The 14814-nt window shown below is 40.7% G+C and overlaps 1 protein-coding gene across 6 annotated transcripts in view; it reads left to right on the forward strand.

Annotated features, from left to right (window-relative positions):
* PDE1C (phosphodiesterase 1C) overlaps nucleotides 1-14814 on the forward strand; it is a 304380-nt gene that overhangs the window by 115451 nt on the left and 174115 nt on the right. The window contains exon 3 of one of the 6 annotated variants that reach the window (XM_032997372.2): nucleotides 6895-6921. The exons of 4 other annotated variants lie outside the window; for them this stretch is intronic. In XM_032997372.2, coding sequence (XP_032853263.1) covers nucleotides 6895-6921 — 27 coding nt within the window. Of the gene's footprint in view, nucleotides 1-6894; nucleotides 6922-7845; nucleotides 7866-14814 lie in introns of those variants that run through there. One more of the 6 variants, XM_032997375.2, reaches the window with a different exon arrangement.

Genomic DNA, 14814 nt, shown 5'->3' on the forward strand with positions numbered 1-14814 from the left:
TGAGCACACGCTTCATTTCCGCTTTGTAGCAGTACTTCTTGTTTCCAAGATATGAATGTTTCCCCTGCTTTTTTGGCTGTGAATCTGTTGAGCCTCCCAACTGTCTTGTCTCTGCTTCTACTGAAATCATTGTACCTGTTTCAAGTTGTGAGCATTCTTTGCCTTTGTATGCCTGTGCTACACATGCCCATGCTTCAGAGCACGCAGGCTCTTCTAATCCACTTAAAATAAGACAAGCACCTGCCTCATCCTTTCATGGTTTCTCTGTGTCCCCAGGTAGTTCAGGGTCCAATTTAAAATGACTCCTCTTGTTTTTTAAAAATCCCATATACATCCTTCATCAAATTTCAAGTACCAGCTGAAATCAATCTTTCTCTCCTCACCCACTTCTTACCATTTCTTTTCCTCTGCTGCCACTAGTCTCTATGATTGTAGGGGTGACAGACTAATCAAACCATCTAGTAGCTGGTTTCCTCTGAAGTTTCCCACAGGATAGCTGGCCCTCGTCCCAGGGCAGTTTTACCTGGTAAAGAGAATGATTAGATGTCTTGGGGCCGAAACTATCTCAACCTGTTCTCAAACGCTATGTCCCCATGTAGTTCAGAGTCCAATTTAAAATGACTCCTCTTGTTTTTCAAAAATCCTACATACATACTCCATCAAATTTCAAGCACCAGCTGAAATCTTTCTTTCTTTCGTCACCCACTTCTTACCATTTCTTCTCCTCTGCTGCCACAATCTCTGTGATTGTATTAATGTAGCACAGTATTCTGGTAAACAGCCCACGTAGAAGAAAAAGTAAATGACTTATTTGTATTGTCTACAGAGTGATTAAAGCAAGAACACTGGTCCTCCTGTTTCAATTAAGGAGTTAAAAACCTAGCAGGAGTTGATGACATCATGCCCTTTGAAGTCTGGCGATCTCAATATATTTCTGAGTTCTGGTCAGGCCTCCCAGGGGATCCTGAGCTTTGACAGATGCTGGTCTGTAGACTGTGCTGTGAGATTGGGCTTTTGTGAATTGATTTATACATGGTTATTAATACAGGCTTTGGTAACGTAACGTAAATGCATCACTAATCCTGTGATGATGACAATTAATTGGTAATACACTGCATGATTCAGAATATGGAGTTACTGGAAGAGAAGATTTTCAATTTATTTCAGTGATCCCATCAGTCAGAAATTCTAGCTTGATCTGAGCCCCCAGCCAGGTCTCCCTGTGGGTGATACACAGGGGGATGGTGCCTACCCCCAGTATGAACCATTGCACCACTGTGGTACGGCCAGCGAGGGCACCTGGGCTTTAAAGCTGGGAAATTCTCTTGATCCTCCTGCCTATACACAGCCTTCAAGGAGAAATCCTGGGGAGTCTGGACCAAGGAGTTGTAAGAATATGGGGACAAAAGCAGTAAAAATGAATTGCGGTTGGCTCTTACAGAAAAAGGAAGGGGAGAGATACCATTCGATAAAACCATAGATTCACTGATGAGTAACAAAAGAGCAGGAAGAATCTTTCAGATTTGACCTGTAGACAGGCTTGTTTCTCATTGCCAAATTTCATTGCTTATTTCACTGTCGGTTTGCTAAACTACAAAACAGGCTTTTAGTAGTGTTGTCTTAACACCTATTCTAACGTCAGAAGCCCAGCTCTGGCAGGAAAGGAAAGATGAAGACCTGCCAGAATGTGCATGTTATGAGGTGGATGTTTCATGGGGGTAAGGTGGCTTTTTCTCTCCACACTTCCAAAGGAGCTGGTGAGAGGAGCCCTGCAGGGAAGCAGAGATAAATAGCCCTGGCTTGCGTGAGCTATGAAGGTGGTGGGACACTAGTACTGAAGGACAGACGTTGTTGGGTGCTTTTGTTAGCAGATGATTAAGCTCCCACTCACATCTTGAATGTGCTAATTATAAAGCTTCTAAATATAGAAGAGGAAAAGTCCCTCTTTCTCCTCCTGCCTACGAATAACTAATTTTAAATATTTGCTTGTGGCAACTGTTTTCTTTAAAAATTGTGGTTCCTCTGTAGAAGCAGTTTTTGCAAAATGTTCCTCTTCAGGCAGGAGTTTCCCTTTTCTGTGAGTAGCTCTGATCATGTTTACCAATGTTAGCGACAAAAATAAGGGTACGGCTGGCAAGCTCTGGCGAGGCTCACTGCATCAGCTGGAGGAGTTAATGTCCTGGTAGTTACTTTTTCCTCTCTGCCTCCGCCACAGAATGGGCAGTAAGGAGCGTGCCTTGGCTGCAGCAGTATGAAACCTGGTGTCTTTGCTTAAAGTCATCGCTTTCTTTTTCACCAGATAGCGTGGATCCAGCCTGAAAGCACAGGCTCTGTTAGATCCAGGCTTGTGCGTGGTCAGCTGGTGGTACAAAAGGGAGAGCATGGGCCACTGAGTTTTAAGGACTTCAAAAGATCTATCTGGCTTACTAAACTGCACTGATGTCAGGAGCCTGTAGAGACCTTCCCAAGGGAAGATACCACCATTTGTCTCTAGCAGCAGTGTGCGATGCTCATTAACTTTCAGATTTTAGTGTGAGTTTCCAGGGATGAAGTTAGGCATATATCCTCCTATTACTTCTGCAGCGCCCACAGTTTTACTCCGTATATGGAAAAATGCCATTAATACCAAACCCTGTGGAATAAGTGTGGAATAACACCGTGTTAACCAAGCCACTATTATGAGTAAAAAATTTAAGTGGTTTAGGTAATTCTTCAGAGGCTGTGTAGGAGTGACAGAGCAATTCATCTAGTTAGTTGATATTCTGAGTTGTATGATTATGGGGCAAAAACAGAGAGGTTGGCAGTTACTTAATTCCCCAACCCTTCCTCCCTCACTCGTCTGTACCTACTCAGTCACATTAACTCACTCACCTCTCTCAGAAGAGTAAGACCTGAAAACAAATTCAGGCAGAGGGTTTTGTGTGTTTCTATTAAATTCTCTTCATCCCTGGATTTCTAGATGCACAGGAAGGGTGGGAGCTTTTTGCAAGAACTCAGTAGTGTTATTTGGGCTCCAGTTATGCTCCATGGTCATAAATTGATGTTCAAACCCCCATATAGCTAAAACCGCAACCTTGAAGAGCTATCAAACTAATGGAAAAGAGCCCGAAGGGGAAATACAGGAAGAAAGTGATTTGCCCGAGGGTGCAGTGGAATTACATGGTAGAGGTGGAAGCATAACCCTGGAAATGGACACTTAGCCTCAAAGAAGTTGATGGGTATTGAAGCACAAAGAGAAATTGTGTTTGTCCATTTATTTCAATGGGAATTGAGTGTCCATGTAGCTGTAGCTAGCTACATCTTATTAGTGCTTAAATACCTCCAAAAGTCTGTCCTAATTTTATGTTGGGCCAGTATATTGTGTTGTTCCTCTGGTCACATGAAGGATTCATTCATCCCCAGAAGAGCAGATACTGAAATAGTGGGCTCATCTCTCTTGTTGACTTCATCTCACTTGAGTCAAAAATTTTGTCCTACCCACCACTTTGTTTAGTTTTGATTGTTACAAAATATCTATTTTTAAAACTGTTACTGGGTTTATTTTCATTAGGATCCAGTAGCATTCTTGTACTAGGACTGACTCACTTTATACTACACTCATGCAGATGTAATTGCATTAAGTTCAGTGAAGTTATTTCTAGATTACACTGGTAATATAGGGCCTACCCAGTGTGAGTCATTTGCTAATTCTCTTCAGCATGAAAAAATCTACCTTGTTCTAATTTATTTTTTTAAATGTAAGCTAAATGTAGACCTATGAGTAATACATTCCACAGTGGGTAACAGGAGTTGAATGGATGTGGCAGTTCTAGCATGGCACAAGTGCAGCGGGAAAAGAAACTGAACTTCCACAGATTTGGTAATATCAATAAGCCTCTTGCAGGCATGAGCACAGGATGGCCCACAAGTGTGGGAAGCTGTAACACCACCTCCTTTAGGTCTCCCTCATTCTTTCCCTCCTGGGAAAGAGGAATAGTTTGGGTTTGTTCAGAAAATCATGTGTCCCTTGAGCTTGTCTGAAGATGTGTGTGTCTGCAGGTTTATCCCAGAGCATCTGCTAAAGGCAATTTAGCAGCTAGTTCCTCTCTGCATGGACTCCTCCTGGGGAGATAAACCAGGATAACTTGTCCCACATCTTCTTTAAAATAAACAACTGAACAAAACCCCACAAAAAATGCCCAGCCAAACCAACCCAAAGCCCCATCCTCCATTTTCCTCTTGTTAATTCACACATGGTTGATGATGGCAGCCAACTGCTGATGCTGGCTGTGGTATTAAAAGAGGCATCTTCTAATTTCCTTGTTTGAAGTGATCTCATTTAATGGAAGGCGGGTGTCAGTGGTGGTTTGTAAGCATAGATCAGGTAGATGTTGACATTGTGTTTCCAAAAGCAAACTTGGAAACAGCTTTATGTTATCAACAACATCTTTTTATGATGTTGATGAGTAGCATTGTTAGAGCTTGTTTTTGAAATGCTGGAAGTTCAGGCATACACGATTTTTTTTTTTTTTGCTGGATATCAGAATCTGCTAGGGGTGTTCCTTTTAAAGCAAGTGCATGCAGTAGCGATACTGAACCTATAACAAGGGGTTCTAGTTATAGTCTCTTCAACTGTAACATGCAAATTCAGTGCCTGTAAATGCAGTCGTAAACTTGGTATATGTAAACCTTGACTGTAATTGGACTGCAGGTGTGGAAACAATAAACAATAATAAAAAAATGTATATATGTTTTTTAAAATTCCTGTGACTAGACAAATGCTTTTTTCCTAGTACTGTCATCTACGATAGTACACAGTTTTCTAATTCAGTAAAAATATTTTTGTCTAAAAGGAACATTAAAGGTGTAACTGATCAGAAAAGTGATGATATTGCTCAAATGCAAAGAATACCCTAAGCATGGATCACCTCTTTAAAATATACAAGGAAATTTTAGCTAATCTGGAGTTAATGAATGGTATCTTTGCTTAAATGTGAAGCTTGACTGAAATAGAAACATTTTATAAAATGTTATGAAAGTCACTAACTGATAAAGGGAGAAATAGTTCTGACAGTGCTGGAATGTACCATAAAGACATTTCCAGGGGAAAGAATTAACTTGCAAATAACTTCATTTGAAAATTTTAAAAGTTATATGGCTGAAATAAAAATTTAAACAAATTTGGATTTCTTGGCAATAAACTGGTTTAATTAGCCTGGATTGGAATGGCCAATCAGGCCTTTTTTTTTTTTTTTAGCATTTCCTTTTTGCTAGAAAATTTAATGTTCTGTATTTGTCAGAATATAAACTTCCGAATCTAAACTCTTTAAAATGTAATTTCTACTCTACACCATTCTGAAATGAAAATGAAAAATTCTCTTTGAATCAGATATATCCAAGTGGGCTTTTGCTTGTATGTGTCAGCATCCTGAACACCAGTAAGCTAGATTCTTGATACTGCTATGAATGTTTAGTCTTTTACTCCTTTGTATCTATTCAAGTTTAAATAAGTAATTCTTCACACAGTAAAGTGTAAATTAAATATTTTTAAATCCTTTTAAACTGAATATCTAGGATTTTTATGATCCTAACATGGTCAGAATACAGAAACAGGTAAAAGTATGAGTACGATTTCTAAAGGTAATATTGGATGAAACATTTGACTGCCAGGAGTCATTATTCATACTTATTATTAAGTAGAAAATAGCACTATATTCCTTTTTGTCATCTTTGTTCTTATTTCCAAGAAACAGTATCCCTTGTTTGGTTTTTCAGGGCCTGCCTTGGCCACAATTTTCCATGTGCAGTAGTATCAGAGGTGAAAAAACCAGAACTTGATGCTCATAGCAGTACACTCCTCTAAGAATATTACCTACACAGTGGAAAGGTGGGGAACATCTGTTAGTGTATGGCTCAACAACAGGGTGTTGATCTTGCCCTCCTCATCACAGTCCACCGGAGACTTGTTCCCATCGCTACCTGTGAAGGTTAGAGATCGTTAGTTTTACCTTAAAGCGTAGGAACAGAGCTGAGTTTTGCCAGGCACTGTGCAAAGCCATGGGAAAAGGCTGTTGTAGGATCAATTGCTCCCGGACAGTGTGCGGTGCTGATACAACTGACTGTATAGCCACAGAGGCAGCCACGCAGAAGGGCTTGTGATTATTGCCTTACTCCGGGCACGGACAGCTTCTGCCATTGCCTGCTGTCAAAACCAAAAACCCAACGTGCTAAAAAGAGTAAGAGGTTTACAGCCTTTGCTGTAACTGATGTGGTGTAAGGGTTGGGGAGGAGAAGAGGTTCTGCCAGTATTCTTATCCACTCCTAGTCCTGGGCTCAGGTCAGTTAGGTCCTGCGATAAGAGCAACAAAGGGAAGCTCTGTGGTGTGGTATCTGGGATTTGGTGGAGTAGAGAACTTTATAGGGCCTAGACTTTCTTTTTAGAGCAAGGCTCCTGTCGAACCACTGGGGTTTTCCACTCAGTGACCACCACCAGTGTGGTTGCATGCATCACATCACCACGGCTACATCTTAGTGGGCTCTCCACAGATAAGGCCATACTTATTTGCTGGATGGAGACATAAAAACTATCTTACTGCTAGTAAGTAGAAGTAAGTTTCTGCCACTTGGAGTTTCTGTTAAGTCATTTAGAGCAGCAACTCATTCTTTCTTAGCTGCAGCAACCCTGTCTTACAAGGGAGGGCAAGATGTGCATACAGGCAAACACACCCCTTTTTCTACTGAAGTTAGTGGCAACCACCACTGAGGTTAGCAGAAGGGAATGGGTACATCAGGTTTGGGGCCATCTGATGGCAGAGGTGACTTCACTTAATTGCTCCTAATTTCTGACCCTCTCCTTTTCTCCTCCTCACCAGTGGAGCCTTCTTATCTCAGTTGTATTTTGTTCTTTTCCTGCAGGAGAAAATACAAGAAAACATCACAGAGGTAAGAGTAAATCGCAGCGGACTGGAAGGTATTTGTGAGTCATCTGTCTCTTGTTGTTAGGGGGTCTGAAGGAGGATTTTCCTGTTGCCAGATTGGTTTTGTTCCCAGGAAAATGCCATTCTGATGATTGTTTTCCCCTTGGAAGGTTCATCTTGCACTGCTGCTGCTCCAGATCCCCTCTGCTGCTAGTGGTAGTCCTCCCCTCTGACGTTAGTGGTAGTTCTCCCTGAATAAGGAAGAAATATTTATCCTTGAAGGTCAAACCCTAATAAACGTCATTCTGTTCCTTCTGCAAGATCTGCTGGTTTTAACTCCCATTGCTTACTCATGCTGTAATAACAAAATGAGTTGTGGGCTTGTAGTGTTGCTAATGATCTGTACCTTTGCAGGAGACTGAAGGAAAATGGGGGTCCTGTTGGTTAACAGGCCCTATTACAGCTACCTGATCTAGTTATCTTTCTGCCTCCTTGCAGGAGGGAGGCCCAATGGGGGTCTTTGACAGATTCATTTCTCTTTCTTTGCAGCCCTTGTGCTTGGTTGTTTCAGAGCACGCACTTTGCAGCACAAAGTTTTTTGGTGCTGAGCTAACTCCCCCTCCCCTGCATGTTGAGTATTAATTGGTGACTTAATCTCATGGCGTGCTGAGCATCTTTAGTTCATGTTGACTTTAACTGGATTTGAGACTCCTGCAGAGTGCTTCCTAAAGACTAAACCCCGCAGCTCTGCTGAATGTGCCCTTTAATGTTGTGTGATGATGGAGAGAGCTGGCAGAGAAGCCAATGTGATGATGTGATGGGCTAAGACATCACAGCCATCCCTCCCATTTGCTCTCACCCCGTGCTGAAGATGCTCACTCCAGTGCAGCGCTGGCAGACGGGCTGTGTGTGTGCTTGTGTGTCACAGCCACCGGAGGCTGAAGTGCGGTGGCTTGCGTCACGGATGAGGTGGGTTTGAGCTATGACAGTTTAGTGGAAAATCCTGATTCGTAGATCTCTGTGCTGAACTGTGCAGCTGAGCACTGCGTAGTGCGAGCCACAAGAGCAGGGAGAAGGTAAATATGCTCCCAGTTGCTTTCCTAAATGTGGGGCTGGCACTGTAGTTCTGTTTGCAGCTCTATTTTCCTCCCTATTTCCCTTGCTGATGCTGTGATTGATAATTAATGATGAACATGTCTCTGGCCAGAGGTCTTCAGTTGCTCCAAGAGGATTTGTTCTGGGGCTGAGATGGTTTCCAGAATGAATGATCATTCGGGGTGTGTATGTGCATCCCCTTCACTGATGTCATTGTCCTGAGTACTGTGTCTTATTTGGGTGTGTTTTCTGTGTACATAACACCAGAGGGGTTTGTGTTCAGCATCTCTTCTGTATGGGAGACTTTCTGTAAGCCTCGGAAGAGAGCTGAAGTATGTTAAAAGCTCCTACAAGCCCAATACACAGTTGTTTGGAGAATTTTTGTTTTCCTCTCGCTGTTACCCACGCCTGCTGCCTGGCTGGTGGTGTGTGTCCTCACGGCAGGAGGGCTTTGTGGCCCTCTCATGTCTAACGACTGGCGTGAGCTCTGCGGAGGCAAGAGGGCTGCTGTAGGGACCGGCACGCAGTGCTTGCTGTTCTCTATACCCGCGCTCGGTGAGGGCTGATGGGTGCAGCGGGGTAGCTGCTGCGGCTGGAACCCACGCTTTGCCAGCACCGAGGGCAATACAGCTGGCTAGTAGGCTTTGGACTTGAATTTGCTACCTGCTTTGTGATTAAGGGATGATGCTGAATGGGAAATTGCATGTACTGCCATCTGATCCAGAAGTGTAACATCCAGCAAAAAGAAGTGGCAGGACAGCGGTTTGTTTAAAAGCTGGTTTTAAGTAGCATCTCTCTGTCGACTTGGTAACTCCAGCAATGTCTTGGCTCAGATCTCCACCTTCATTTCCCACATTCATCTGTTGTGGGGTTTTCTTTTTTCCTTTGTTATATTTTTTTCAAAATCATCTCAGTGGTTTCTATATCACCGGGTTCTGGAAGGTGACTGGTAGCTGAACTGAAATGATCTTTTGCCTGCTTTTGCATCTTCTTCCCTTTGTTTCTCTTTGGGGAGTGTTATCACATAGAGTGCCTAGGTGATGGTAAGAAGCACTTAGCTATGTAGGAGAAGCAAGTGCAGACCTCTTGGGAAGAAAGATGAGGTATGTTCAAGAAAACTTGAGGAGAAAGAGTCAGAGTAAAATCTGAGCCATTCTAAAATTGTAATTGGAAATGACAGACACTGACTCTTGCATTGGTCATTCTGTTAACTGAGTTTACTCAAATCCTTTTGTAACAATAATATATTGATATGATTTTCCTCATAAGCTTGGAAGTTTCACAGCTGTCTAGACAACCCTAATTTCATTAGTCCCGACCTAATAATTGTATCTGAACTGCTGAACTGTGGTGTAGATTAATCACAGCAATACCAGAAAAACAGGATATTTAATCAGAACTTGGGTCATCTATCATTCTTCCGTCTAGTTCCCTGTGGGTAAGTGAATAGTAGATAGCTTATTAAATAGTGATTGGAGAGGTAATCAACAAGAGGGAGAACTAGACAGGAAGCCAAAGCTCTCTTGAACTTTCAGGTCTTGCATTGGTTTCGCTTTTTCTGGATTAGCTGAGACCTCAGTCATGTTTGATTTGACTTTTGAGACTCCCAGTTATCTTGAAGACAGCCAGTTGTGTGCTGCCTGTGTTTTTCTGGGAAATACTCTGCACCTTTAGCTCCCTGGGAGCTTAAGAGGGAAACGAACATTTCAGGTAGTCCTTGACAATCCCCTCCTAGATCAGGCTGGTCTGCTTGGGTGACATTCAGCCAGTGCAGGCAGTTTTGCACTTCCAAGGACTCACTAAAGTCCTATTTATCTTCTCAGAATTTGTCAGATAAATAATCTGTGTTAGTTTACATGGCATAAATTTTCCTCCATTACGATCCACAGCCATGCATTTTTACTCTACCAGTAACACAAATTTGTAGGTGTTGCTGTTTTAGTTTAACTGCATGTTGATTAATTGTACAGTGTAATTTTCTGTTAAGATGCAAATGCTTCTTTCATGGTGAACTCATTTTAGATAAAATGTAAAAGGAGTCCTGGTATTTTATCCATGCATCGTGGATGGATGGGTTTTTCCCCCTAAGTATCTGTTAATGCTATATATGAAGTACAGAGTAGAAAAGGAAATGTAATCAAAATGCTTTTGAAATATGGCTGTGACCCTGAAAGAAGCATCCTAACGGGCCCTGCGAAATACTTACGTGATTTCTTTAAGAAAGATTGCACTCCGATTAAAAAAGTTTGACTTCTGATACAAACCACATGGCCGGAACATCAAGCCTTCCCTAATTTTTATAAGAGTTTTGTTGTTTCTACTTCAGGTGATAAGGAATGAAACTCAGAAACAGAGATCTTGTTTTCCATCCCTTTCCCACACTTTCCTCCTCTTTCTCATCTATGTCTGTGCTTCTCAATTCCGGTTTGCTCCAGCATTTAGTTAATATACTCTTAGAAGAAAATGTGAATGTGAACATGTTCTTCCTTAAGAAAAAAAAAAGTTATGTAGTTATGTTAGTGTATGGCACAAGAAGTGAAACCATAAATGCACAAATGGTGTTACATACAAAATAAGTGGAAAAATGTATTTTTTTTTCCCCCCAACATTTTAGTTGATAGTCACCTTCAGGGCTACTCATGCCAATACCTCTTTAGATTAAAATAATCCACTGTAAATATATAGCCTTGCAAGTCTCATTCTAGGTAATCTTTAAGTTAGGCATTTACTCAGGACCAGATCCTGTGAGGAGAACCCTGTGCTGGGATTAACCTTGTCCTTTAGTGCTGTTAGAACACACTGAAGAGATCTTAATTGGAATGAAGCATCAGTGCTCTCTCAAAGCTGATTGTCTAAGGGCTTTATATAAGGTGGTAGCTGTCACTGCCATTGATAGAATAATGTAGACTGAAGGGGACTGTTGTGGTTTGCCAGCAGCCAAACACCACACAACAGCTCACTCACCCTCTCCCACCCCAGGGAATGGGGGAGAGAATTGTAGAGGTAATGGTAAGAAGACATGTAGGCTGAGATAAAAACAGTTTAATAATTTAAATAAAATAAAATTAAAATAATAACGATAATAATTAAAGTAGAATATACAAATGATTGATGTACAATGCAACTGCTCACCACCCACTGGCTGGTGCCCAGCCCATTCCTGGCCAGCCATCCCAGAGTAGTGAAAATCCCAAAACCACAATCCCGGAAGAGAGAGTGAACTACCTGGCCAACCCTCATCTATATACTGAGCATGATGTTATATAATACAGAATATTTCACTGGCCAGTTGGGGCTGGTGCTCTGGCCGTGCTCCCTCCTGGCTTCTTGCACACCTACGCATGGGCGGGACATGGGGAGTTGGAGAGTCCTTGATCTCTCAGCAACAACTGAAAACATCAGTGTATTATCAACATTCTTCTCATACCAAATCCCATACTGAATCCAAAACACAGTACTATTCTAGCTACTAAGTAGGAAAAAACAGCTCTATCCCTGCCAAAACCAGGACAGACACCTCTGGAGGTTGTCTCTTCCAGCTCTTGATGCTTGAGAACATCACTGTGGCCCTGTTTAACTCTAGGCACTCATCAATTTACTTAATTTGACCATATGCTTAGTCCTTAGTTCTGATAACATTTCATTTCCACTGTTTATCTATTGACCTTTCAAGGTTATCTTAATTACAAATAATAAAAATACCCCTAATTCCTTAAGATGTGCAAGTAATTATAATGCTACTTAACTTGAGTTTTTCTTTATATGTAGTGTCTGAGCAACTCCAGCAATATAGGATGCATTGAAGTTTGATATCCTAATCAGCAGCACACACACAGTGCATGATTTGATGTGTCAGAATTCTTTGTAAAGTGTAGTCTTTTGGGTTCTGAGACCTCCTCAGCTCCCTGTAACTTCAGTAGGATTTCTTGAAGCTCTGCGTTTCAGGGAAACTGGTATTAAATTTTCAATTCAAGGCTGCTGGGCATTGTGGAAAAAGAGGTCTGCTGGCTTATTTCTATAATATTACAGGTGGAGCTGGTTCTGTTAAATTTAATGAACACTTAATTTCAGTAAAAAAGGTATTGATTTGTTGAGTGCTTTATATTAATTGCACTGCAGAATCATAGGTGCTTTGGGAAAAAATTGAACGTGGTCATGTAAGTAAAGTTAATAATTAATCTGTATAGGAAAGGGGCAAACTAAAGTGACATAGGCAACCTTAATTTGGTATTTCATAGCATTCTGGTTGCTGGACTTGGTTACCTGAGTGATCTTCTAATGTAGTTTAAGTGCAGTCAGATACTGGCAGCATTACACAGCTCTGGAAGAAATGCTGTGGTTCAAGTTAACAAAGCTAAGTGGAGTTTGTGGTTTAATTCATGGAGGACGTTTATATTGCTTAGCTATGTGTAGGGAAACTTCATGTGGAGAGGAGAAAACTACCTTCTACAAAACCCCAGATTCTGTTATCCTAATGCTTTCAATAAGAAGAAAACATTGGAAGTGATGGAGACTTTTACATACCCCTCTGCTTTCTGTCCTATTTCCCTCTGTTTAAGAGAGCTGGAAGATGCAGTGAGATTAGACTCCATACAGATACACTTTTTGTTTCCTTCCCTGCTTTTGAAATCTTGCTCAGGTTTTCTACCCTAAAAGAGGCAGTCTTTTCTTAATATGATGGCTCTGGTAGAGGAAGGTATAAATTTTGGATTCCAGACATGAGTAATGGGTCTTATCTTCTTCATCCAGAGCAGGAGTAAATTCAAAATAATTATGAAACATGATTAAATAGTGACCAAATCTTTCTTGCTGATATATATTCCTATTATTTTACTCAAACTAATTTCATTGCATATCTTGTATTATATAGCGATGAATAATTATCAGTAAATACAAGTACTTAATGATTAATGACTATTAAAATATTGACTATATTAAGCATAGTTATTCAGCTGATTTGCAATACCTAGAATATTACTGGTTGTGAAGAATTTGTTCCAACAATAACACATCCTGCTTGATAAGGAATGGATTCTGCCAGATTTGAAAGTGGAAAAAGGAGCTCCTGCTACTCAAATACTGTGATGACAAGTGTCCTTACCTATCAAAAGAAAGTTATATTCAGGTTTTTCCTAGATGTGTTAACATTTAGGTGAAATTCAGCCATAAACTTCAGTATCATTTCAGAAAAATTGGTAACACACTCCTGCTTTTGCACTGGTCCTCTGTCTGTACATGAGACTTGTTTTCAAAATGTAATCATGATATCATCTAGATTCAGATTTTATGGATACTGTTTGTATCGATTTGCTGGAAGTTATTTGTAGCCCCTAGATTTGCAAGATTAATTCCCTTTTTGCTAGAGTAAGATTGGTGTGAAATGAAAATTATGTTCAAAAGTCATAGACCTTAATGAAGATAAACTAATATCAAACATTGTTTGGTGTCAGATGTTTAAACCAAAATGACTTTTCCAAGTATCGATGGTTTATTTTTGAAAATTCTTAGTGCCTGACAAGTTTTCCTGATTCAAATCTTGGAGAGATGGAAGAGAAGAAGTTGTCTTGTGCCTTCTAGGCTTTGTTATGAAAAGTTGTCTGGAAAAGAGTTTCTGGAGAATAGTTTTTTCACTAGCTATGCACCCAGGTGATTAGCATTTTAAAAGTGATCTAGATTAGGTACACTATAGCCTTATGATATTTTGGCACTTTTGTTTCCACCAGCTGGAACCAAACAAAACAGTGCATCTGTGAATCTGGAAAGCTGCATGGCAACAACAGACCCAGACTTCTGACCCCTTCCCATGGGGTTAGTTTGGCTTCTTTCAGCGACATCCAGTGCTGCTCTTACTGACTTATTCTTAGCTAAATTGAAGTGGCTTGCTTTTTCCTTTGGGGTTTTGCAGTTTTCATTCCCTACAGGCATGGAATATAATTCTGTTTCTGGGTGCACAGGTACCAGTAAGTGTTCATTTCCATTTTAGTTAATCTGAGATCCTTTACTGAAGCATGTTTGGAGAATTAGATTAGGATTTGGTGAGAGGATGTAACAGGGAGTTCTTCTCCTATGATTTACACATAACTTGTATAAGAAGGATAATAAAACTTAATGAAGAATTCAGTTAAGCCCTATATTATTGCTTATTAGACATGATCTTCCCGTAAAATACTATTGATTTTTTAAATTTTTTTTTTGTTTGTTTTGCCCTTGAGAAGTGAATTACTCGGATCTGAAGCATGCAACACAGTGAAACTTCCTTAGTGAAAATGACATTAACTTTAATGGTCATGTTGGTAGCATAAGAAGGAGGAAGCTAAGACAGTCTCTTCTCATGCAATCCCTCTATGGGTAATCAGAGACTGTTCATTTCCCAAGTCTGGATGAAAACAGTTTATGCTGCTAGTAAGGGACCTTCTTTTGTCGGAGCTTAATGTAACTGTTAGCAAAGGCAGAGACTGCTCTATAGAACTTTCCTTTTTGTTCTTTTCCTCTTATTTACACTGCAATTTCTTGAAAATCTCTCAATGTTCACAGAAGATCTGCATAAGTATCTGAAAAAAAGGTCTGTTTTTATTTCCTGAAAGCAGAAATGTTAAGACATCTGTCTCCAGTCCTTTCTTCCCCAGCTGCCATTTCCCATTCGCTTGTTCTTCCTCATCCCTCTTTCCTGACTGTATGTGAATTTTTCTGATCCACAGTGTAAGGAAGACAGGTGTTAGTCTTGACCACCAGTCTCCCACTAACACACACTGCACACAGAAGCCCAGAGTCTTGTCTATTGAAAAGCTTCCCCTCCAAGGAAAACTTAAAGAAACAAGTGGAA

Source organism: Tyto alba, unplaced genomic scaffold (genome assembly GCF_018691265.1).
Source record: "Tyto alba isolate M040663 unplaced genomic scaffold, T.alba_DEE_v4.0 Super-Scaffold_46, whole genome shotgun sequence".
Taxonomy (NCBI): domain Eukaryota; kingdom Metazoa; phylum Chordata; class Aves; order Strigiformes; family Tytonidae; genus Tyto; species Tyto alba.